The sequence below is a fragment of the Stenella coeruleoalba genome (assembly GCF_951394435.1).
Source record: "Stenella coeruleoalba genome assembly, chromosome: 1".
Lineage (NCBI taxonomy): Eukaryota > Metazoa > Chordata > Mammalia > Artiodactyla > Delphinidae > Stenella > Stenella coeruleoalba.
In genome coordinates this window covers 100,483,751-100,510,307 of record NC_137169.1, presented here as the reverse complement: position 1 = coordinate 100,510,307, position 26,557 = coordinate 100,483,751, and the positions used below count along the sequence as shown (strand labels likewise).

At 36.6% G+C, this 26,557-nt stretch overlaps 1 protein-coding gene across 2 annotated transcripts in view; it reads left to right on the top strand.

The window, feature by feature from the left end:
- Nucleotides 1–26,557, top strand: part of DENND2C (DENN domain containing 2C) — a 93,312-nt gene that overhangs the window by 46,322 nt on the left and 20,433 nt on the right. For both annotated transcript variants that reach the window (XM_079925126.1, XM_079925127.1), the window contains exons 2-9: nucleotides 9,122–10,133; nucleotides 10,820–10,956; nucleotides 11,385–11,497; nucleotides 12,077–12,247; nucleotides 15,441–15,537; nucleotides 19,835–19,879; nucleotides 21,714–21,901; nucleotides 25,874–25,983. In XM_079925126.1, coding sequence (XP_079781252.1) covers nucleotides 9,310–10,133; nucleotides 10,820–10,956; nucleotides 11,385–11,497; nucleotides 12,077–12,247; nucleotides 15,441–15,537; nucleotides 19,835–19,879; nucleotides 21,714–21,901; nucleotides 25,874–25,983 — 1,685 coding nt within the window. In that variant the 5' untranslated portion in view covers nucleotides 9,122–9,309. The remainder of the gene's footprint in view (nucleotides 1–9,121; nucleotides 10,134–10,819; nucleotides 10,957–11,384; nucleotides 11,498–12,076; nucleotides 12,248–15,440; nucleotides 15,538–19,834; nucleotides 19,880–21,713; nucleotides 21,902–25,873; nucleotides 25,984–26,557) is intronic.

The window sequence follows — 26,557 nt, the reverse complement described above, 5'->3', positions numbered from 1 at the left end:
ATAAACCATTAGCCAGACTCATGAAGATAAAGAGGGAGAGGACTCAAATCAATAAAAGTAGAAATGAAGAAAGAGAAGTTACAACAGACACCGCAGAAATACAAAGCATCCTAAGAGACTACTACAAGCAACTCTATGCCAATAAAATGGACAACCTGGAAGAAATGGACAAATTCTTAGAAAGGTATAACCTTCCAAGACTGAACCAGGAAGAAATAGAAAATATGAACAGACCAATCACAAGTAATGAAATTGAAACTGTGATTAAAAATCTTCCAGTAAACAAAAGTCCAGGACCAGATGGCTTCACAGGTGAATTCTATCAGACATTTAGAGAAGAGCTAACACCCATCCTTCTGAAACTCCTGCAAAAAATTGCAGAGGAAGGAACACTCCTAGACTCATTCTATGAGGCCACCATCACCCTGATACCAAAACCAGAGAAAGATACTACAAAAAAAAGAAAATCACAGACCAATATCACTGATGAATATAGATGGAAAAATCCTCAAGAAAATACTAGCAAACAGAATCCAACAACACATTAAAAGTATCATACACCATGATCAAGTGGGATTTATCCCAGGGATGCAAGGATTCTTCAATATACGTAAGTCAGTGTGATACACCATATTAACAAATTGAAGAAGAAAAACCATAAGATCATCTCAATAGATGCAGAAAAAGCTTTTGACAAAATTCGACGCCCATTTATGATAAGACTCTCCAGAAAGTGGGCATAGAGGGAACCTACCTCAACATAGTTAAGGTCATATAGGACAAACCCACAGCAAACATCATTCTCAATGGTGAAAAACTGAAAGCATTTCCTCTAAGATCAGGAACAAGACAAGGATGTCCACTCTCACCACTATTATTCAACATAGTTTTGGAAGTCCTAGCCACGGCAATCAGAGAAGAAAAAGAAATAAAAGGAATACAAATTGTAAAAGAAGAAGTAAATCTGTCACTGTTTTCAGATGACATGATACTATACACTGGGAATTCTAAAGATGCCACCAGAAAACTACTAGAGGTAATCAATGAATTTGGTAAAGTTACAGGATACAACATTAATGCACAAAAATCTCTTGCACTGCTATACACTAATGATGAAATATCTGAAAGAGCAATTAAGGAAACACTCCCATTTACCATTGCAACAAAAAGAATAAAATACCTAGGAATAAACCTAACTAGGGAGACAAAAGTCCTGTATGCAGAAGACTATAAGACATTGATGAAAGAAATTAAAAGTGATACCAACAGATGGAGAGATATACCATGTTCTTGGTTTGGAAGAATCAATATTGTGAAAATGACTATACTACCCAAAGCAATCTACAGATTCAGTGCAATCCCTATCAAATTACCAATGGCATATTTTACGGAACTAGAACAAAAAAATTTTAAAATTTGTATGGAGACACAAAAGACCCTGAATAGCCAAAGCAGTCTTGAGGGAAAAAAACGGAGCTGGAGGAATCAGACTCCGTGACTTCAGACCATACTACAAAGCTACAGTAATCAAGACAGTATGGTACTAGCACAATAACAGAAATATAGATCAATGGAACAAGATAGAAAGCCTAGAGATAAACCCATACACCTATGGTCAACTAATCTATGACTAAAGAGGCAAGGATATACAATGGAGAAAAGACAGTCTCTTCAATAAGTGCTGCTGGGAAAACTGGACAGCTACATGTAAAAGAATGAAATTAGAACATTCCCTACAGCATAGACAAAAATAAACTCAAAATGGATTAGAGAGCTAAATGTAAGACTGGACACTATAAAACTCTTAGAGGAAAACATAGGAAGAACACTCTTTGATATAAATCACAGCAAGATCTTTTTTGATCCACCTCCTAGAGTAATGGAAATAAAAACAGAAAGAAACAAATGGGACATAATGAAACTTCAAAGCTTTTGCACAGCAAAGGAAACCATAAACAAGACGGAAAGGCAGCCCTCATAGTGGGAGAAAGTATTTACAAGCATTTGCAAACAAATCAACAAAGGATTAATCTCCAGAATATATAAACAGCTCAATATTAAAAAAACAAATAACTCAGTTCAAAAATGGGCAGAAGAGACATTTCTCCAAAGAAGACATACAGATGGCCAAGGAGCACATGAAAAGCTGCTCAGCATCACTAATTATTAGAGAAATGCAAATCAAAACTCAATGAGGTATCACCTCACACCAGTTAAAATGGGCATCAGCAGAAAGTCTACAAACAACAAATGCTGGAGAGGGTGTGGAGAAAAGGGAACCCTCTTGCACTGTTAGTGGTAATGTAAATTGATACACCCACTATGGAGAACAGTATGGAGGTTCCTTAAAAAAGGAAAAATAGAATTACCATATGATCCAGCAATCCCGCTACTGTGCATATACCCAGAGAAAACCATAATTCAGAAAGACACATGCACCCCAATGTTCATTGCAGCAGTATTTACAATAGCCAGGTCATGGAAGCAACTTAAATGCCCATCGACAGATGAATGGTTAAAGAAGTTGTGGTAAATATGTACAGTGGAATATTACTCAGGCATAAAAAGGAACAAAATTGGGTCATTTGTAGACACGTGGATGGATCTAGAGACTGTCATACAGAGTGCAGTAAGTCAGAAAGAGAAAAACAAATATCGTATATTATTGCATACATATGGAACTTAGAAAAATGGTACCAATGAACCAGCTTGCAGGGCAGAAATTGAGACACAGATGTAGAGAACAAACATATGGACAGACCAAGGGGGGAAGGCGGCGGGGTGGTGGTGGTGGTGGTGTGATGAATTGGGCGATTGGGATTGACAATTGCTGATGTGCATAAAATTGATGACTAATAAGGACCTGCTATATAAAAGAATAAATAAAATTAAATTTAAAAAATAGATAAAATATAACTTGAAACTTAACAGGGTAAAAGGTGTTCCAATTTAAAACAAGAAATAGCATCATCATTCATTGTTTTTAAGCTTTTTCTTCCTTTTGTAATATAAACATTTATTTCCAAATATTTTGGGATTTTCGTTTTGGTTTAGAACTGATTTCTAATTCATTTCCGTAGTGGGTTAGAAAACATCCTCAGAATGATTTCAATCCTTTTAAATTTATCATGTCTTATTTTATGGCCCAATGTATGGTCTATTGGTAAATGTTCCATGTATCGCTCTGATATTTGCATTTAAAATGATATTGCACAATATATAGATGAATGGTAAAACTCATGCTGATAATTTAAATTAAAAATTTTTTCCCATAAAACATTAAATAGTAAATTTAAAATGCCATGATAAGCTGAAAAGAAGACTGCAGAAAAAGGAAAAGCTTCATATGTACCTTTAAAGCACTTTGAACAAGGGGCCTCATGTTTTCAATTTGCCCTGGGACCCACAAATTATGTCCCTGGCCCTAAGTGCAGGTCTGCTGTTAACAAATTCACAACAGTTTTGTTTAACTGAAAATGTTTTTATTTCACCTTCATCTTGAAGGATATGTCTAGAATTCTAGATTTCACAGATTTTTTTTTCCCCTTAGCACTTCAATTTTTATTTATTTATTTTTGCTGTTCTGGACAGCTTGTGGGATCTTAGTTCCCCAACCAGGGATTGAACCCGGGCCCACGGCAGTGAAAGCACCGAGTCCTAACCACTGGGCCACCAAGGAATTCTCTAAATATTTTCCATTGTTTTCTGACTTACCTTGTTCTTATATGTAATGTATATTCTTTCCTTGGCTCTTAAGAATTTTCTCTTTATCACCAGTTTTCAGCAACTTGATTATGGTTTGCCTTGGTAAGGCTTTCCTTATATTTATCCTGTTTGGAATTTGTTGAGCCCCATGTATCTATGTGTTAAGAGTTTTCATCCAATTTAGAAAAATTTCAGCTATTCTTGAAATATTTGTTCCCTGCCTCCCAACCCCTCACTTCTGGGATTCCCATTTATATGTAAGGTAAACCACTTGATATTGTCCCAGTGAGACTTTTGTTTTACTCTTTTCTTCTCTCTGTGCTTCAGTTTTTGTGTTAGTTTTTGACAGTTTTTATTACTACTTATTCAACTTCACTGATCATTTCCTCTGCAGTGTCTAAAATCTGCTGTTCAAACAAAACAGCGAAGTTTTCTTTTCATATGGGGTATTTTTAAGCTCCAGAAGTTACCTTTGTTTTCTTTTTTATGTCTTCTATTTCTATACTCATTATGTTCATATTTTGTTTTAAGTTTATGAATATATTTAAAATATCTGAATTGAAGTCTTTCTCTGCCAACTGTATCGTGTCTGTCATTTTTGCTTCAGTTTCTGTTAACTGATTTTTCTCCTGATTATGGGTCTCATTTTCAAGCTTCTTTGCATGTTTAGTAATTTTGATTGGATGCTAGACATTGTAAATGTTACATTGTGGTGTGTCTGGATTTTGATGTGTTCATGTAAAAAATATTGACTTTTGTTTCTGTGGTTATTTAAATTATGAATCAACTTGATCCTTCTGAAAAGTTTTTTTTTGTGGTGGTTTTAAAGTAGCCTTCACTCTAGGGCTAGTTTAGTCCCACTGGCAAGCCGTGACCTCCTACTGTTTCTACTGAATTACCCAGGTGTTTGGCAAGGCCTCCCTTGTGAAGATCATTGGAAGTTGAACATTTCCCAGACCTTTGTTAACTCTGGGTGTTAGTCAGCTTTACAGGGTTCCATTAGCTCTTCTTTCCCAGTAATATGTTGTCTAGCCTCGTGCAGTGATACCTTATACCTTACCAGCTTAGTATTCAGCCCAAGACTCAAGTAGATCCTATGTAGATTTCTGGAGCTTCTCTTCTGTGTTGCTCCCTCCTTTCTGATACTGTACCCTGAAGATTGTATTTGCCTCTGCCCCTCCACACTCTGGTCTCTTTATCCTTAACTCAGCATGGTTACCATGTTCTATGCTGTTTTCTGAAAAGAGCCTCCTGGGTGAAAGCTGGGCCATCTTGGTGCCCACTTCATTTGTTTTCCTTCTTTCAGGGATCACAGTCCTTTGCTGTTATTCAATATCTAAAAGCATTTATTTTACATATAAGTCCAGTTTTATAGTTTTTTATGTTGGGAAGGCAAGTCTAGTCCAATTTTTCTATCATACCAGAAGCGAGAGTCTTCTCGGTCCCTTTCATCTGTTTTCTTTCTAATTGAGGTAAAATTCACATAACAAAAATTAACCATTTAAAAGTATATCCTTTCATCAGTTTTTAAGTCAACTTTTAGAATGTTCTAAATTCTTCCTATTTGTCCAGATTATACTTAATCAAATAAAATATTTTAAAGGATTTGGAGTGAGAAACTTTCCTTATATAGACTTGAGTCAGTAAAATAGAACGTTAATATTCTCTTTCTTAAAGGGAATTTCACTTACCTGAATGGATTTAGATTGGTTTCTTTTAAAAGGCTAAGAACACAGAATCCTATATGTGTTAGGTTATACTATAAATTACATCTTAAACTGATAAACTGTAGTTGCTGTTTATCTTGGATGAAAGTAAATACTCAGAAAAGCAATAGAAAACAAGTTTAAGTCCCCTCATACGAACCTTCAAGTTGCGAACTTTCAAAGATGCGAATGTGTGTTCACATGTCCAGTCACGTAAGTTAGTTCACGTGTCTGGTGTACATTGTCACGTGCATGCATCCTCTACAAGAGGTTGTGCTTTTGTGTACTTTACAGTACTGTATAGAGTACAGTAGTACAGTATCTTTATTTCAAGCCCAGGATGTCCGGAAGCAAGTGTAAAAGCAGTGGTGATCTAGCTGGTACTGCTAAAAAGACCAGGAACTGGAGGCCCAGAGAAAGGACAAAGAGAGACAAGAGGAGGAAGAAGTAACTGAAGAACCAAAGAGATTCATGATGCAGGAAATGGCAAGGGGATTTTCTTTATTTGAGGAGGCACTGTTAGTTTTTGAGGCACAGGACCCGAACATAGAACAGTACACAAAGGTTGAAGCAGCCGTTCAGAATGCAATCCGGTGCTACCATGTCATCTATGACAAGAAAAAAAGGGCTACTACCCAGACATCACTGGATTGTTTTTTCAAGAGGGTAGATAGAATTGAATCCAGCAAGGAACCAGAACCTGTGCCACCATCATCAGGTGTGAGTGAACTTGCAGTTTGCCTTCTGTCTCCTGTTGCTGACGATCCTTCACCGCTAGCATCTCCCACCTCCTATCCTTCCTCTAGTCAGTAACTCTTCCTTGCCTGTTCACTAGATGCCAGCCCCTGTATGCCAGCTGTTGTACTTTTCAAGGTACTGTACTTTTCAAGGTACTGTACTGTAAAATTAAAAATGTTTATTTTTTGTTTTTGTTTGTTTTTTATGCATTATTTGTATGAAAAGTATTATAAACCTATTACAGTACTATATAGCCAATTGTGTTAATCCGGTACCTAGGCTAATTTTGCTGGACTTACGAACAAATCGTACTTAACAAATGTGCTCTCAGAACGGAACTCATTTGTATATGGAGGACTTACTGTAAAAACAAAAGGACATGATTAAGAATCACCTCTTTGGGAACAAAGAGTAGGAAAAAATAATTGATTAGTAGCCTTTACTCCAAGCATTCTGTTTTATTATACTTTTAAAATCATGCTTAGTTTTTCACATTTACACTTCTTTTGCCCGAGGAACTGAGTTGCTGGTTTCTTCTCTTGAGGTTGCCCATTGTGGTTATCGTGAGCTGTAGCTTCTCTTCGTGTGAGTCCTGCCTGACTTAATAGTTTTTAATAGTTGGAGAAGCTTTGGACTCATTTTGTAGTATTAAGAGAAGAAACAAAATTTTAAAAATTATTGAAGCTGTTATATTTTCTCAATCTGTGTTTCTGTGAGAACTGTTGAAGCAAGGCTCAGAAAGCAGTGTCTAGGGGCAAATATGTGAATAAGTTGGCTTTAGGGAGCTTTCAAAAGATGAAGCTTGGAGAGATCTAGGACTTGAACACTGGGCCAACACATAGGGATTAGAATGTCTACTGATAGTGGAGGTCAAGGCAAGAAACTAGAGGTGAAGGATGGGATATAAAGAATCTTGCAGGTTAGGAGAGCCATAGGGGAGGAGGTGCTGGGTAGCAAAGTGACTCAATTTAATTAGACTAAAAGGACAGTTAGATGTGAGATGCCTGTAAGGAAAAAACAGGCAACTCTTGGTTTGGTGATTCTTATTTTTTGGATAGGACAGAATCACAACTTATGTATAAGAATAGGCAAGCCACATTATAAAGAGTTTAATTTGGCAAAAATTGGAGCTGTGCAATCATGTATAAAGACAGATTATAATATCAATATAGGCATTGATCTAATTAGAATGCATTAAAACTTTTTGGTTTTGAAATAATTTGTCATTTTTTAAAAGCTGCAATGTATTAATATGTAGTTAGGAGAAAATAGCATTTCTCTTCATAATACCTGCCTAGATTTAAGGAGTGTCATGTTGCTATGCTACTCTCTTGCCACTGAAACACCATGAATACACATCACTTATATTTGTATGTGAATTCCATAGATTAAGCCATTTGTTGCCAGTTCTTTTCAAGTTTCATCTTTTTCTTCTCAGTTTCACGCCTTCATACTTAAAACACATTAACAAGGGAAGAGTAATGAAAGAGTTTGGGACTGCCAAAAACCTTGACTAGGTTCCCAGGAGAGAGAAAAATACTCCTATCTTGTCTGTAGTGAAGAAAACCTGAGTCTAAAGACACCTGAAAATCCTTAGGAATTCTCTGTAAACATCAGAAACTAGTATAAAGGATTTTCAGAGTTTTAATAATGAGCAGTAGAAGCTGATTGGATGTTCAAATTCTATGCATTAGTCTTTTGTGAAGAGTTCTGCCCAACAGCTTTTATATTTTGGGTGCTTTGTTTTGTTTTTTTCCACTCATGAGTTCAATTTCTTAAGGTTTTTTAGAATGATTTTCTTTGCATAAGACCCTCATCAAAGTTTATTTGCTAGCAAACCTGGTTTTCCTACAAACTTGAAGAAATAATTGAAAGTTGATGGTAGTCCTGACTAGCAGTTGCTCTGCCTAGAATAAATTGTGTGTGTGTGTGGTGTGTGTATCAGTTTTGGTCAGCTACACTGACAGAGCTGGGCCAAGACATTTTCCTGCCTGTTAATCAAGGACACACAGACAAAGCTCAAGGAAGGATGACCCCTGTCTCAGGAAGTATCGAATCAGTTGCTATTTTTAAACAGTATACAGTAGAACTTGAGATCAGGTCTTTACTCAGTTGACAGGAAAAGTTCTCTGCCAAATTTTGCATTTGAGGAAACAGTTAATGGGCCTAAATGAGTGAAGCCTCTATGTGAAAGGAAGGGATGTGACTGTAAGTATTTTTGCTGATTTGGGTCAAGTGTGTGGTGGCAGAGATGTGGAAAATTCAGTCAGTGACAAAATAGGTTATTACATTTCAAAGTAACTGATAGTTAATGGCACCTTGGATTGTCTTTAGTGACAGTGGTGTGTATGGAATTCTGTGTTGCTAATAGTAAAGTTGAAATAAGGGTATGTGATGAGCTAATATTATCTCAATGTAGCACTGGAGAAGGAAATCAGCTATTGGTGTGTTTCCAGACTAACTGGCTCTTCCTCTGGATTTTGATGTGTTCATGTAAAAAATATTGACTTTTGTTTCTGTGGTTATTTAAATTACTTATGAATCATAAACTTTTTGGTTATTTGGATATTTTGGTTATTTGAGATGTATTTCTGTATGCTTTTTATAATACTCTGTTGGTCCTTGTTTCATTAACAGAAGGTTTTGTAAAGAATTGATTTATCACAAAATAATATTGTATACTACTATGTGTAATCTCTTATAAAACCTCATTCTACTTAACTTTAGGAAATTAAATATGCAGAATGTTAAAGCAGACAATTTGAGAAATACCATTAAGTAATATTTTCTCTGTAATATTATACCACCCTCTTAGGAATGCCTTTATGAGGTTGAATTGCTTAATGGATGACAGGTACATCTTTACATATGAAATGTTAGCGACTTATTTAGGGATAGGTGGGCAGTGTTTTAGTGGAGTTTAAATTAGGAAATTATAAAACTGTGTTAACATATTCATTTCATTTTAATAGGATTATTCAAGATAAAGTTGTAGCCATTTTCAACAAGGATTGATGATCAGAATTTTTCTTTTTAAAACATTTTCAAGTTAAAGATGAAAGGAAAATGCTGGAATTGTTTGGATTCTAACTGACAGGATAAAGAATATAGTATTTCACAGTTACTTGTAATGGAACCTCAGTAAAATTCATCACTTGTCATGCACCCAACTGGGAACATGGATGTTGGTTTTTCTCGTTCTGCTGTTCATACACTGTCAAGAAGCCACTGCAGAAACATCAAACAAAAAATTTCTCAGTGGGAAGGAAGAACTAATGGTAAATCTAATCCAGATAAGTGCGATCCAAAGGACTTTGGAGTGAGATATAATAACTGTAATCAAGAGATTCTTCTTAAGAGAAATCCTGTTGCTGAGGGAAAGAGCAAAAAACTGGATGTCACCAACTCTAAAAATGTTGATCAGGGTATTAATGAAGATGCCAAAAGCCACAATCGAAGTGAGGATGAAAGTGAGAGACGTGAGTATGATGATACACACTTCTTTAAAAATGAATCAGGATCCAACTGGGTATGTTCTCGGGCCAAACAAACTGAAAGCTGGAAAGAAGTTTTGGATCCAGAGACTTCATTACCTCCAGGAAATTTCTATACCTCACAGATATTGTGGAAGAAAATAGAAGCACTTCCCCCAGATAAAGTCTTAAATTTAGCTTTAGAACATTGTGACTCTTCAGAAAAAGAACTGAATTTCAGAGGTCTGGATAGTTCATATGGAGTAACGAAGAGCTTAGAAAACATTTACTCTGAACCTGAGGGACAAGAGTGTGGACCTTCTATAAATCCTTTGCCAAAACCTCGTAGGACATTCAGATATTTATCTGAATCTGGTGATATGCCATATAAAGAAAGAAACTGTGACAGAAAATACTGTGAAAATAATTCTTGTACAGAGCCCTCTTTAGCCTCTTCTCAGGAACCTGAACCAAAGAACTATGGCAGAAAAATCAGAGGGAGATCTAAAAGGTATGTTTTTATTTAAAAGGTAATGATTTTAAGTATTTTCCTTATAGAACTATTGAGCTTCTGTTTCCTTTTCAAACCAATTTCCATTTCCATGTGTGGGTTACACGTATAATTTGATTATACAGATGTTGATTAACCCAAGGGGAAAATACATATAAGCGAAACAGTAGGAGTATAGGTAATATCCAGGACAATCTACTGACATAAGTACTGTAGAAAAACTTCCATTTTATATCTTTAAAAATGTATAGGGGACTTCCCTGGCGGTCCAGTGATTAAGACTCCGCGCTTCCAATGCAAGGGATATGGGTTCGATCCCTGGTTGGGGAACTAAGATACCACCTGTCATGCGGTGCGGCCAAAAAAGAAAAGAACAATGTATAGGGAAGCAAGTACCTTCTTCTGCTTCATTTAGGACATGCTGGCATTAGCCTCACTTTTTATTACAGAGTGAATTTAATAAAGTACCCAAAGAAGAACATGAATGTAATTGGCTAAAAGCCTCCAGTTTTCTCATGGTGCGTATTAGGGCATCAGCCTAATTTATTATTCTTAGGTATCTGATAAAACACCTTTGTAATTTTGTACACTAAGTCCTTTTCTTATCAATTTGTGTCTATCATACCAATATAAAGAATACTAGAGTTTTACAAGATACAACTTTAAAATGTATCTCCTTTCTTAAGGAAATCCTTTGAATTTGAGGACATTCAGCACTTTCGAAATCAGAACTCACGGAAGATTCGTGAAGAACTTAGAAGAAATTCTGGCTCAGCACTTTATTACACACAGTCTGAGGACAATATCTATGAGGATATCATATGTAGGTGTCCACAAACTTTGCAATTAAATTTAGTGAGTATGTAGTTGGTGGAGCCCTTAACTAGAGTATGTTATTTTCTTTTACAATCAAGCATGTCTTGCTCTAGATTTTCCTTTCTAATATTGAAACCTTTGTTGTATAAATTCCTTAATTCTTTAATGGATTTTACAACTAGTTTATTGGACTGTTCAGTTCAGAAGTAGATGTGTGTAGTATGGTATTTTGAGAATTCTTTGAGGTTGGTTGGACGCCTGAGTGGTTTGTGAGCTTAAAGTACCATTGATTTTGAGACCTACATCCCTACAGCAATGTAGAGTAGAAAGCTGAACATATTTAGTCAGTTTTTGCTTTCTTTTCCTTTTAAGTGTAGTCAGTGTGTTCCCATTTAATTATGTTCCTCTAAACTTTTTTTTTCGTTATTTTTCAAGATCCCATCAAAGAAAATCCATATGAAGATATTCCAGTGCAGCCTTTGCCCATGTGGAGGTCTCTTTCAACATGGAAGCTACCACCCCCTAAAAGTGCTTTCAAAGCACACAAGGTATAACCAGAGAAATAAGAAAATATTAGAATCTTATTTATGATCCTACAAAAAGGTTAAAATGGTTTAACTAGGGCCAAAACAAGAGGCACTGAAATGTTGGTTTATTGTTCTTTGTTTTATTTTGGGGCGAGCAGCACAAAACTTTTTTTTTGGTTTTGGGGAGGGGTTTTTGTTTGTTTTTTTAGCGCTTGAGAAGACTTGAATACAAACACCTTTAGACAGACCATAAACCTTTTAGTTCACTATAGTTACCACAGCACTGTAATAGTCTCACATCAACCTGTGGCCTAAATTACCTGTCTGGTCCCTGCAAGCACTCACCAGCCCTGAAAGCAAAGGCTGCCTTGAGTTAATGACTCTGAGCTATTGTTTTCTGGAAATTTGATTACACTGTTGTAGAAGAACTTGGATTAGAAACCCAAGAAACTTCTTTACAAACAGTGAAAAAGAAATTACGGTGTCCTCATTTTAGATGATTTTAAAGGAAAGATAAATATTTTGGGGGGATAGCTTTGACTTTGAGAACACAGGCATTACCTAGATGATCTTACCTTAGCATTACCTCTTCTGTTTTAGCTTCCTCCCAAACCTCAGTTACTTCACCGGAAGACTATGGAACCGAAGAACTCACAAGTTTATTTATGGTCAAAGCTCACAAAGGATACCACATTGCCTGTCACTTTAACTGAATGGAAGCTTTTCCGAGCTGGAGAAGTTGCAAACAGGAAAAGGAAAAATCTTCCAAGGGTAAGAACTCCAGTACTTTGATTCTTCAACTCTTACTTCAGCATTTCCACAAATGCGAATAAATAAACTTTAGACTGAAACGAATAATAGGTTAGAACTGACCTACTGGAATTAGAAGATTTGGAAAGCAGCCTTAAGCTAAGTTTTTGCTCATGCAAGAAAAATGCATGAATGGCTTTTGCCAAGGTTTTTGTGTGTGTGTGTGGATTTGGAAAATTGATTTTAGATGGAGGGCTTCGCTCTAGTTACCTTAGTTCTCATTAAAATCAGCTGCCGGTGTGAAGGAAGCCCTAGAACCTCATGTAAAAGGACCTTCTAGTAAGCTGGCATCAGTGTTGTTCTCACTTATTTGTATAACAGCCAAAGTTAATTCAGTTTTGTGCCTGAGTTTACAAATTTTCAGTAATGACAAAGTATATGCCAAAAATGTCCACTCAAAGGAAGGAAAAAAGAAATTTTACTATTACTTGGGAAAAGAAATTTTTGCCAATTATATTAAATAAATGACTTCTCTCTCAAGGGAGAAAAGGCAATAAGTCTGTAAATCATCTCAGTGACAGCCACTGAACCAAAATAAAGAAATTTGGATTATTTGTAATATATATATTTTTAAGAGAGACATTTAAGAAATTACATGAAAATATTTAAAAACTGTTTATGTTATTTTGTTCTGTAATTCAGAATGTTTTCAGGATTACTATGCAGAAATAAAATCATTTAAATAGTATTCCTGTCTTTAATCCCATCTGAATTAGCTATATTCATTTAGCACATGATTTCTGTACCTGATTTTAACACTGAACAAAAGTCATAGCCGTTTCTTGGTGTAGTAACTGCTGATTGGTTCCTTGGGAAATATTCTGTTCCACAGTTACTTTAATTCTTCTGATCCATTTCCTGCCCCTCCCTCTTTAATATGTGAAGTGTTAAAGACACAGAGTTTTTTTTAAAGCACTAAACTGATCTCTCTGGAAAAAAAAATCTTGAGGTGTTTATTCTCCTGTGTATGGTGAGGACTACTTAAAAATCAGAGGTTTAAAGAATTTCCAGGATGTATGTATATATAATGCATAACAATCACTTTCCTGTACACCAGGAACTAACACCGCATTGTAAATCAACTATACTTCCAAAAAAAAAAAAAAAAAAGAATTGCTGGCACAACAAAGCAGCCTCCCACATGTTCCAGAAACAGCAGATCATGCGTTCACAGGGGCTAGAACACAAACACATAAGGAATTGTATTTAAGATGTGGTTCTTGGAATAGCATTAACAAATATTTAGAAATTATGGATTGTGGAATTTAATGAGACCCAAGGATATTTGCAGTGCTTTTGATTTCATGCCTCAGTATTTTATGTACTGTGGATCCCTTGAGTACTCAAAGCCTGTTCTCTTTCTGATTATAGGTGAGATGATCCAACTTTTCCTGTTTGGATATTTTCCCAAAGGTTTTCTTAAGAAATGGGGAAGAGAAAAATGGTGATGAATTCTTGATTGTCAGGCAGGAACAGACTGTTAGCATTTCTACCTGTGACCCTCCTTGGATTAAATCCTTTTAGGATGTTTCATTTGCAATACAAATTTTGGTTTTGGACTATCTTCGGGAACAACATTCCATGAGGAAAGCAGTTTTCACTTATTTCCTCTTTGATGACTAGAGCTATCTCTGGAAGGGAAACTGGTTTCATAGTTTGAAAGTAACTGATCTAGTCCATATGCCTCTTCCCTACCCTTCCTTTCTTTCTCTGCGGTGGCAATCTGTGTGGTTTGCTAGAGTAGATTTCCTAATGTTTTATATTGTTTGTGTCAAGTGTGTACAGCAATATGGTTTCCATCATTTCTTAGGAAAACTATTCTACGGTATTTCCTATAACTAGAAGGTAATTATAGGCTCCTAGCTCATAATCAAAATTTAAATTTTATTACTTTATCTCATATTTCTAGAATAGATAGTTCCCTTTTCTTTATAACATTTGAGTATACTTTTAAGTATACTTTTCAAATACACATTAATAATTCTACTATTTTTGGTCCTTATGTATCCAAAATACATGTTTACTCTCATACATCTTTCCTATAGCCCCTAGCAATACCTTTTTATGTTGGATTCTCTTATTTTCGTTAATAATGCTAATATTTAAGAATATTGGTAACTTCACTTGAATTATAGCTATGAAAATCTTTAAAAGAATAAACTCATCCAAAAATGTGGGAATAATCTGCATATTGGAAGCACATGTTTCTCACATGTTATTTTTCTTGCAGTGGACTGATTCACTGCCTATGGATTGCCAGGATTGCTAGAGAAACAAGGACAAAGGAAAAAACAAGAACATTTTTCTCAAGCAACTTTGTTGGTTATCATATTATATAATGTTCCTAACAACTGTAATTCTGGGCATTAAATATGTTAAATCAATATTGATAGTTAAGAAAAAGTTTGGAATTTTAAGAAAAATATACATAGAAAAACTAATCAATTTCTCCTTTTAAAAGTGGCTGTTGATCAGCTTTAATTCTTTTCTCTTTTTTAAGCCCAGTCTGTCTGTCTGTCTCTTTTATACACACTTCCCAGAAGCAAAGAAAGAATTTTAATGAATAATGCATATTAAATGGAACATTGTTTTGTACTTGGACATATTTGAGAATCTCCTATTTTTATGACATGTTTCCAAAATAAATTATAATATTAGTGCTCCCAGTAGCAAAGGAGTATTCCTTTTGACTAAAGCTTTCTAAGCGTGATTATCCTCTCTTTGCAAAAATTCCTGGGAGCAGACATAACTGTGCCTCACCCTGGCTTACAAGTGAGTAAATATCCCACTTCCTACTCTGGGCTCGCAAAAACTTGAGTCCATTGGTAAGGCTTGGTCAATATATGGAGTGCAGTAGCCAGATTTCCTGCATGTTGTGACATGGAATGACAAGCAATCTCTCTAAGAACCTGTGCTAAACTTCCTCTGGAAAGGAAATATCCTTTCCCACTTCTCTTACCCATGTTAAATGGAATATGTATTAGAATAGCATATCATCTTACTAAAGATAATTTTAGATTCAAAATTGAAAAATGTAAAGGTTTTTATTTATAAAATGGATCTTTCTCTGAACGAGAATCACTAATAAGTTAACATCAAGCTGCAAAACTTGTTGGTGTTTGTTTTAGCTTGTACTTTTCTGGTCTTTTTTCAGCTTGTATTGAAAATAGATGATATATTTGAATCTAAGAGAGGGAAGAAGAGGGTAAAGTTACACCCTTACACTGGAAAAGATGTACCTCCCTCTAAAGGTAAGAATTGTTCCAACTGTCCATAGCTATTAGCATATGAGGGGCAAATCATTAAATAATTTAATGTTTGATGTGAATTATAATTTTTGGTTTACTTTCCTGTCTATCCCACTTAAACATAAAACTTCTTTAGGCTAAGGGATTATTTCTTGTTCTTCCTCAAATCCCTTTTGTTTAGTTCTGTACCAAGTAATAACTATTGGATGAATAAGTAAATAAATTAAAAAATAGTTATAAACCAATGAGACTAATTTTCATGGACAGGTTGCATCCTTATTATGTAGTACTACTTTGATTTACAGTCTTTTGTCAGTATAGACTCTCTCAGTGTCGAAATGAAAATATTAAGTATATATATACTGAATGTATGTGGTATTCAACCTATAGTCATCTAATAAGTTCAGTAGTTTTATTCCTCAGATGCCTAGATAAAACTTAGATTGTCTTAAGAAACTTTCAACATCTATAGTGAATTATTATTGTAGAATCTTCTTTACAACTTTAACTTGGTTGTCTGGCAAAGGATGTGTAGAGTTTAGCAATTTTTGTCTGTGAGATTCATAAGTGAGAAGCAACAGCCAAGTCATACCAGAAAAGAATATTTCATATTTTTGCAGACTTCCAAAGACAGAAATTTCTTCATTTTCATTGAAAATCTCTTCTTCATTCTAACAATTACTATGTGAAAATAAACTTCCCTGTTCAATAATTCAAGACTCTTTCTTTTTACTTTGTGATGATTAAAATCATCTCATCACCATTTTAAATGTGAGTTTTCATATTTGCAAAAGCAATTATTACAACATTTCAGCCTTCTCTTCTGTAGAAGAAATACTTCTGGTTATTGTTAATAATAATAGCTACCATTTACTGAATGAAGTAATAGTTTCTTTATGTACTTTATCTGGTGTATAACGTATGACCACACTGGGAGGTAGGGACTGTCCTAATTTTACAGAGGAAGAAGCTGAGCCAGAGGAGGAAGCATCAATTTGAATCAAGGAACATGATACCACAAAGTCTTCTTCTTCTCTATTATGATTGTTTTTCTAAATAACGGCATGTAGCAAATATTATTGTTTTATAGATAAGGAAATAAATTGTAAATTGCAAATTTTGTGAAATATCAAGACACTGGAACCAGGACAAATTCTTAGAAAACATTATCATTTTCCCGTATTAACAGCACTCTATTGATAACTGTATTCACCAGATATGCCACCCTAGGTAGATGATCACCGATCTCTTATTTTATTTGAATGCTTTATGGATTAGGAACATTTTAGTAAATTTGGCTCGAAGAAAAGTTTTTGAAGAGCCAAATCCTTTTTTTCACTGTATCATTATTGAAAAGAAAAAATTCAAGAGCATAAACTGCCAACTTCTAACACATACACACACAAAAAGGAGGAGTCCCTACAGATTTTTCTTTTGCGTGGCTCAAAGGAAATATGCATTTACTCAGTCTCTGTGGCCAACTCCTTCAGTGGACCCGAGGAATTTCTCTCATGCCTGAGGATCTCCTGGCTCAGTAGTCACAGTTCTCAGATTTTTGTTTACCTCCTTAAGCTTTTGTCTGTATATCAGCAATGCCTCATAGAACCAGATGATTGTATTTACCTGCTCTGCCAGTACATGCTAGGTTTTACCGAATCTGTTGCAACCTAAACAGTTCTTAACTCTCAGTTATCAGGTATCACAAAATTTATTGTCCTTCTTCAAAATTATAATTTTGTGTGTTGAAGTCACATTTTAAAAAGGGACAACCTAGTACTTTTTTGATCCCTACAGATTCTCAACAGATTTTCCTATTGGCTTATAAACCCCTTAACCTTCATTCAGTGTCTTGGAATGCAGATCGTCAAAACCCATAGATGTGAATATATTAAAGCCATTTAAATGAGCTTTTGTAAGGTCTTTTCCAGGTAAATTACCTTTCCTCCCTTCCCTCTTTCTTTTTTTTTGTCTTTCCAAACACTTCATGGGCTCCCAAGAGGTGCTTGGTGCTAAGGATACAAATAGGACTCAGGAGCTCACAGTGTTTGTTCTTTCATACTGAACAATATTTTATAGCCCCAGTATACTTTTTGTCATTGTAGTTAGTTTGAAGTTATAAAACCTGTACAGTACACAATATTTAAATACCTGCTTTTTCTGTAACATGTCTTGTGTACCTTTCCCACATATCTAATGAAGAGACAGTATTTGTTTTTATGTTCTCTTCTTCCTTATTACAAAATTAAAATGAGCACAGCAAGAAATTACAATAATATAAAATAACATAAAACGGAAAGCCAAAGTTTCCCAAACCTCCTCCTACTAATCCCAGAAAATCTTATGCACATGCAAATATTTTTTCTCCCCAAATACTTTTATACTATTCAGACTTTGTATATCTTGCTGTTTTAAAAAATATATAATTAATATACTTTGGAGCTCTTTTGGTATCAACACATAGAGATCCACATAGCTGTACTGTATTTCTTGGTATAGATGTAAAAGAATTTTATTTAGCTGGTAGACATTTTGGCTGTTTCTAACATTTTATTTAACCTGTGGATAATTAAGTTTTATAAATAGATAGGTAGATATATAGATATAGATTTTTTTCTTCAAACAATGCTGTAATATATATTTTTTGTTTATATATTTTTTTGTATGTTGGTAAGAATACATCTGTAGAATAAGTTCCTAGCAGTGTACTTAATCAAAGAACACATACTTTAAAGAACACATAAATTAAAATTTTTATAACTGCTGACAAATTGTCTCACAAATAGATTTTAACAACTTAAAAAAAAACAGCTTTGGGCTTCCCTGGTGGCGCAGTGGTTGAGAGTCCGCCTGCCGATGCAGGGGACACGGGTTCGTGGCCTGGTCCGGGAAGATCCCACATTGCTGCGGAGCGGCTGGACCCGTGAGCCGTGGCCACTGGGCCTGTGCATCCAGAGCCTGTGCTCTGCAACAGGAGAGGCCACAACAGTGAGAGGTCCGCGTACCGCAAAAAAAAAAAAAAAACAGCTTTATATTTCTATGAAGAGCTTTTGAAAATGGTTTTTTCCTCGTAATCTTCATTAATACTGTGTTTTATTAGAGCTTTTTATTTTTTGCCAGTATCATGGTTGAAAAGTGTATCTTACTTATTGTTTTAAGTTATTAAATTTATTTTATTAATTATGAATTTGAACAGTTATGTTTATCAATAGTTATCAGTCTTTTTCTATAAATGGTCTTTTCCTACTCTTTTATTCATTTTTTTTGTTGTGCTGTGTTTTTACTTATTCATTTGTAACAGCTATTTAAATATTAAGAAACTTAGCCTTGCGTCTGCAACGTGGATTTCAAATATTCCCCCAGTTTATTTACCTTTTGAATTTACTAATGATTTTTTATTAGATTAGAAATTTTACATTTTTATACAATCAAACTTCCGTACAGTTTTCATTTATGACTCCTAGTCCTTGTTTTTCCTGATATATTAAAATTTTTTCCCTTTCTTTTTATTTTAAAATTTTGCTTTAACTTTTCAGACTTAATTTAGAAATTTTTCATTCACCTGTTCACGATGTTTTGTTTTGTGTTTTGGTTGTTCTCTTTCTTTTTTTTTTTTTTTGTAAATTGACAATGTGCCTAGTATTGTACAGAACATTCCCTTCTAGAAACAGGCTAAAAGTATCTTAGCCTCAAGATACTTAAAATCCAATTGTGGAAAATAAGAGCAGTTCAAAGCTGTTTGAGTACTATAAGAATTCAGAGTAAAGTTCAGTTTAGTTTGGCATTAGAGGTGGCTTAGAGGCATCATAAAGGCATCATAAATATTACTTCATAAACTTACTTGGTAATCTTTCTTAGCCTCACATTTTCCTGTTAATCTAAATTCACAGTTTGTTCCGTATTGAGATTTTTGTTTAGCCAGGTTGGTGTTTTACCTTTGATACCTTATTTGGGAATATAAAGACAATGATATGAAGGTAGAAATAAAATCCACTCTGATCAAGGCTTTCTAAAACTAGTCTGAACTGCTGTTAATTTCTAGAATTAGGGATGAGAGGGGAACTGAGGAGGGAGGTGGGTATGGGAAGAAGATGGAATGGAATAGTTTCTTCTCTGAGCCTTTTATTCTTTTTTGCACCTGTCCTGCCCTGATACAGCTAAGTGGTTTGGAGAAAGGCTCAGCCTCCTTAATTATTCCTTACTCCAAGTAAGTCCCCAGGTCCGTGGAGCTTTTACATTGTTTTTGTCCTCATGTTCTGCCTGTTCTTGTTGGACAGTACAAATGGAAACTCTTTCTTTTCAGGTGAAACCTGTGGGTACGAAAGTGATGCCGAGTATCTGCCAAAGAGTGAGTGAGTCAGTGGGGCTGCTCCCTTTCGCGTGATGATCCTGGTTGTAGGTGGAGTGGCACCTGCCTTTGTGATTAAGCATGTTTTTTCTACATGAAGTTTCACTTTGTCGGTGATTTCTTCATTATAAGAACCTGTTGAGATTTGGGGAACTAAACAGTACACTGTCAGATGTTTGACAGCATTAAAGATCTCCCATGGTAGAGTGAGGCAGACCAGTGTAGTTCTTAAGATGGAATGTCCTTCCATCTTAAGAGGGGAGCGGCAGAGCTGCACGTTCAGACATATGTGCAGCAGCCAAAACAGAGTATGTGAGTCATTCTCTGAGGCAAATACTTTGCATTAAATATCTGATTTTTTCATAGTCATTCATTTGAGTATCTTAGATATCTCTGACATTGGGACAGGAAACACTGATCTGTTTCTTATTCATAGGTATTTATATTCTAAATTATTGTGCCATTTACTTTCTGTTAGAATATAGAAGATGCTGTGCTTTTTTGGCTGTATTTGTTCAAGCAGTCATAGTGCTCTGTATCCTTCATCTAATGGATTTTCACAGCAAATTATTTAATTTCTGTTTAACTGAAGCATGGAAAAAATAGGAGACCTGAATTATCAAAGCTGAGTACAGGGCAGTTCCAGGTCTGATACTCTGATCTTATGATTAATAATCATGTGCTCCTACCAGTAGCCTAAATTGCTTCAGGTGTTTGATTCTGTAGGCTGACTGAAGGTGAAACTTAAGTCATCATCAGGTTCAGCTTGGATGTGTAAAGATGATTAATTTTGTTCTGTTGCTACTGAGAAACAGGCCCTAAAATTTTCTTGACTTGAACTGAGCCCTTTGGAGTTTGGAGCAAGGAAGGTTTGCCTAGAGCACTAAATGTACCGGATAATTTTGGAGAGGCACTCCAAAATTATTTTTTAAGTGTTCTTAATATTTTGATCTACCTTGTAACTTCTTTGGGGGCAGAATGCATCATATCTCAAAAGAAAAGCGAAACAGTTAGTGGATGAGTCTTTCCATCATTGGCTCAGAATGACACATAAGCAAATCTCTGGGATGCTTAGATTATTTCTTCTGCAAGTACTGCATGTCCCCTAGTGGAGACTACCCCAAATTATTCAGAATTTAGAGATAAATGAGAATAAAGGATAAATGGTATCCACTTTTCGGTGGGATTGCTCATACTGTTTACATAGTATGCTTCTATGAATTCTTTCTTTTGAGAAATAGTCTGCTAATGGATACCTTCTTACATGTCATTTTTCTCTCTTGCATTTAGCACCATTTATTGATATAAGTATATGTCCATTATTAGTAATATATGCCAAGGAGAAAAGGGAAAAGAACATTTCTTTAATGTGAGGATAGTTTTTGTTTTAACTTGATCAAACTTGTCTCTTTAGGAACTTACCTTCTATAGGACTCAGTTCTTTTATCAGATCTTTTCCCCCACCTAAGATTTCATGGTCCCCAAAATGGCATCTTTTGTCAGGCCAGTGCTTTTACCTGACATTTTCTGTGTATCCTGGCGTCATGCCATGAAAGATGGGATGGCACAGAGTATGTGTTGGGACATACATAGGTATCAGTTGGGACACAGAACATCGGTCCCACTGCAGGGCCCCCAGGTGCTTGTGAGAATCTGCACTTGTCCTCCAAGTGTGTCATAGCCCTAACAAGTATGTCTGGGTGGCAGACATTGGTTAGTCAACATTCATTAGCAACGACTGAGTGAAGATTAGTCCTGCGTGGGTCATGACCTCTGGATGCTAGAGGGAAGATAGGGCTATAAAGGAAAACAAGACTCCGTAATCTCATCGCAGGTCGCTACAAGCGCATAGCGCAACTGCAGCAACCTTCCAAGAGGAATCCTCACTACCAGACCTTAGAGCGGGATCTAATTGAATTACAGGAGCAGCAGCTGTTTGAACTTTTTGTGGTGGTGTCTCTACAGAAGAAGCCATCAGAAATAAGCTACATTCCCCAGGTCATACAACAATTCCCTAGCAAGGTAAGTGCATGGAGGCTATGAGGCATCCAGGAACGTTTCTGTGTCTCTGTGTATTTATTCCCTCTCTTCTTGTTTACTGTTGTCTCAGTTAGCTTTTACTAATACTGTACTTCTTGTAGGATCCGGTGCACTCTAATGATACCTCGTGTCAGGCATGGGCTGCAACCAAGGGGGAATTAAAGCTCGTTATTCAAGTTGGGCTTTTATCTTTTGCTCTGCTATTTACTAAGTGACCTTTAGCAAGTTACAGAGCCTCAGTTTTCTCATCCTTAATGAGGGGAGTGATAAATGTGGCAGAGTACATTCAGAGCATGGACTGGGAGCCAGCTATCTGCATTTGCCACTTATTAGCTCTGTGACTTGGACCAGTTGAACTGCTCTGTGCCTCATTTTCTTCATTGGTCAAAGGGGGATAATCTTCATAGTGTCTACCCCCTTGGAGTTGTGGTGAGGATTAAATGAGCTAATTATAATTAATATAAGGCACTTAGAACAGTGTCTAGCCTACAGTAAGCACTATGTAATGTTATTCCCTATTAGTGAGGATTTAATGAGATAATGTATGTAACGTGCTTAATCCAGTTCCTTGCACATAGTAACACTTGATAAATGGTAACTGTTATTAACGGTATTATTTCATTTACTTTACCTTTTTCACAAAATAATTCATTCATTTATTTAATCAATATTTCATAAATACCTACTATTTGCCAAGATTAGGTGCTGGGAGAGCACAGAGCTTACCTCACAGAGCTTACAAAATAGACCCCAAATGTGGCTCTGAGCTTTGTGGCAGTAAATACAAAGAGCATAATCGTTACATCAGGGCTTAACAAACTGATGGCCTCTGAGCATATTTAGCCCACAGATATGTTTTTTGGGTTTGCACAGTAATAAAATAATAAAAGTTTTGTTGTCAATTTTTTGTTTAAAAGTCATATTTCACATAAAAATCTGTATTTCTGCTTTCTCATGAGAAACTAGAAAGACTGCCAACATTCAGCCTACATTCCTAAGTGGCATGAATTGGCTGAAGCTGAGTAAGAGCAGGACTGACTTCATGGGCATGTGACCAGTGCAGTCACACAAGGCCCCTCACTTACAAGGGCCCTGCACCCTGCTCTGCAGTCACCGTTGAAGTTCTTAATAATTTTATTTTTTTATTTTTATTTTATTTTATTTTTTTACGGTATGCAGGCCTCTCACTGTTGTGGCCTCTCCCGTTGCGGAGCACAGGCTCCAGACGTGCAGGCTCAGCGGCCATGGCTCACGGGCCCAGCCGCTCCGCGGCATGTGGAATCTTCCCAGACCGGGGCACGAACCCGCGTCCCCTGCATCGGCAGGCGGACTCTCAACCACTGCACCACCAGGGAAGCCCCAATAATTTTATATTTGAATTTGTGTTTTGTAAGTGAGGAGTGAGATCTGATGAGACAGTGGGGCACGTGCCAAGGTCTTAAAGCCTTGGCTCATGTATGCTGTCACCTCTCCAGGATGGGTTCTCCAGTTGTCCTCACTCCTACCCCTTGGTTCCCCAGGCCCCGTCTGGCTTCCCCCTTTCAATCCTCACTCAGTGACTGCTGCCACCCTCTGCACAGGCATGGAGGGGGTCAGGATCAGGCAAGCATTAACGCCGAAGTGTCTTAAGCAACACATGGTAGATCCTTCCCTACCCTGGGCATTGCCCCTGTGTTCAGTGGGTGGCCTGGGGGGGCAAGCCTTTTCACCACCCCCAATCCAAGTACTAAGCACGTCCCCATGTGGAGGCTACAACCCCTTGAGGGTCGCCTAGCTGCTGCGGGTTCGAGTAGTGGGCCCATGGGAAGGGAAGTCCTTGGCTCAACTGTCCCACCCCTAGTCAGGACACAGAGTTTCAGTCCTGCAGCTGGCCCGAGGGGAAACCCAGCAGCTGGTGGGCCACTTGGGCACCAGATTGCAGGCCAGGGTCCCTGGGCACCTGTGAGAGTCTGCACTTGTCTCCAGGATCCTCGTGCCTGAGGGAGCATGCCATTAAGCAGAAAATGAAAAACCCCATTGCAGGCTGAGAAAGAAACCACAGAAGAAAGTAACAAGTTTTATATTTCATTTTACATTGTTTTTTCCTGCTTTTTGAACAAGGGGCTCACAGTTTTTCATCTTGCACTGTGCTCTGCAAATTATGTAGCTGGCCTTGGGAAGGAGTAATCCCTTTAAACAGGGACATTTACTCACCCTCCAGCTTACTACTTGGACCACTGCTCTCATTATCTGCTCAGGAACTTTAGGACTTCGGGTTTAAACCCTGAGTTTCATGTTTCACTAGAAAAGCTAGTGAAGGGCTTCCCTGGTGGTGCAGTGGTTAAGAATCCTCCTACCAATGCAGGGGACACAGGTTCGAGCCCTGGTCCTGGAAGATCCCACATGCCGCGGAGCAACTAAGCCCGTGCGCCACAACTACTGAGCCTGTGCTCTAGAGCCCTCGAGCCACAACTACTGAAACCCGCACACCTAGAGCCCATACGCCACAACAAGAGAAGCCACCGCAATGAGAAGCCTGCACACCGCAACAAAGAGTAGCCCCTGCCCGCCGCAACTAGGGAAAGCCCATGAGCAGCAACGAAGACCCAACACAGCCAAAAAATAAATAAATAAAAATAAGAAAAGCTAATGAAGCACAACTGAACTGAAATCTGAGACATTTCCTGCATGGGTTCTCATTTTTTAAGAAAGTCCTCACCAACATTCCTGCTGTAAATAAATCAATGTTTAATTTCTTATAAAATTCCTCAGTGTGGCCTGAGAGCACAGCGCCACTGCACTCTTTAGTAACACAGTACCGTAAGAGTCTAAAATAGATAGTCGAGGAATCAAATTTCCCATAAAGAGAAGCTTAATTTTTTTCTCTGTTGTTCATCAGTCTTACATTTGCAAAGAGAAATCTTGAGGTTGAACCTGTTTTCAGCACAGCCTGAATTATGGGTTTGGAACCAGATGAGGACCCAGTTGACTCTGACAGTAATTCAAGGATGTCTCTAAGCAAGTTACTTGGCATTATTGTGCATTAGGCATCTATAAGTCTGGGAGGGAAAGAGCTGCCTGAGCCCCTCTTGATTCTGATGTGGAAAACCTTGAATGAAGATGATTGTGAATCATTTAACAGTATAAAAATAATAGAATATGACACAACTAAAATTTTGTTAGAGTGCTTTTCCATTTCTTAAGGGCTTAATCTCTAAGTGACCCAGAATGGCTGCATGTTTTGTTTTAGAAATTAAAGGATAGATCATTGGTATTAGTTACATGAAGGCAATATGGTAATTAGACTTATCTGCTTGTTTTTATACTAATTTTAAAATGTCTTTTGGTTTAACTAAATTTAGACTGTCCTTTAAAGTACAATACCAGACTTGCACAAAAGGTCTTCCATGCTAAAATCTTACAGGAAGTTGCAAACCCATAATTAGGTAGCAAAGATTATATGCTAAGGAAAATGATTATATATATGGGGTGGATTCTAAAAATAGTATCTTTTCTAAGTAACGTTCACCTGCCTTTTCAAAACATCTTGGATTATTGATCAGAGAGTGTCTTGAGCTAACTAGGTTTTTGCTATCAGTATATTGTAAAATAGATTTTCATTTATTTTATGTCCCATGATTCATAAAAATATTCTCACTAGTATGTTAATTCTGAATTAAGATTCTTCCTCTAGCTAAGAAACTGTTTTCAATCATTTCTCTTACATCAGATTATAGGATGTCCATAAGTACCCTCTCTATGTAAAACAGAATTCCTTTTCCTTAGAAACTCAGTTCTCAGTATGTTTTCAGTGATTACCAGTCTTGGCCTTCCTGTTTTATTAAATAGCACAGAACCACTCTGAGACACCTACCTAGACTTATCAGAGACCTCTTTTCCTAAGACCAGGCTGAGTTTATTTATATACTCCGCTTACACAGAATATTAGTCACTTACAGTGTTATTTTTTTTCAGGGTGATCATGGCTGTAAGCAATCCAGAGACATTGAAGACAGGCTCAAAGTTATCCCAAAATTTTGTTTTCCTGATTCAAAGGACTGGGTGCCAACCTCAGAACTCAAGAGGTAAATAGACTACTTTATCTGATTTCTATTTGTTGGACGAGCAAAAGTAGAACCAGAATCTTTGAGAAACAGAGTCAGCAGTGAAGCTCTGTGGACTCTGTGGCAGATCAAGGATGCAGTGGGAGGAAAGGAAGAAACAATTAGGACATTTCCTATGTGGGGCTCAAAAAAGAAAAACAGTGTCAAAGGGAAAACAAGTTTGAGAGTCTCTTCAATTTGCCAATTCTGCAGGAAAAAAAGTTCCACTTTACATATAATCAGAAATGCCACCAAGTGGACAGAAAAGGAAAAAAAGACTTTAACTTAGGGACTGAGAAACAGAGATAAAACATGGCAATGTCTGCGTCTTGTTATCTCCTTCAAGTTGTTAGAAGAAGCCATAGCCCAGATTGTATGTTCCCTGTCGAACTTGTACGAAGAGGGGGCTGTAGTTTGGAAGGTGTAAGTATATTGAGAAGGGAATTATAAGAAATTGCTTCCCAGTATCTAGAGGAAATTACTATTTTCAATTAATAAGCCATATATAATATAATAAAATTATATCCTGCTTATAAATAGATAAGTGCTTTGTTCA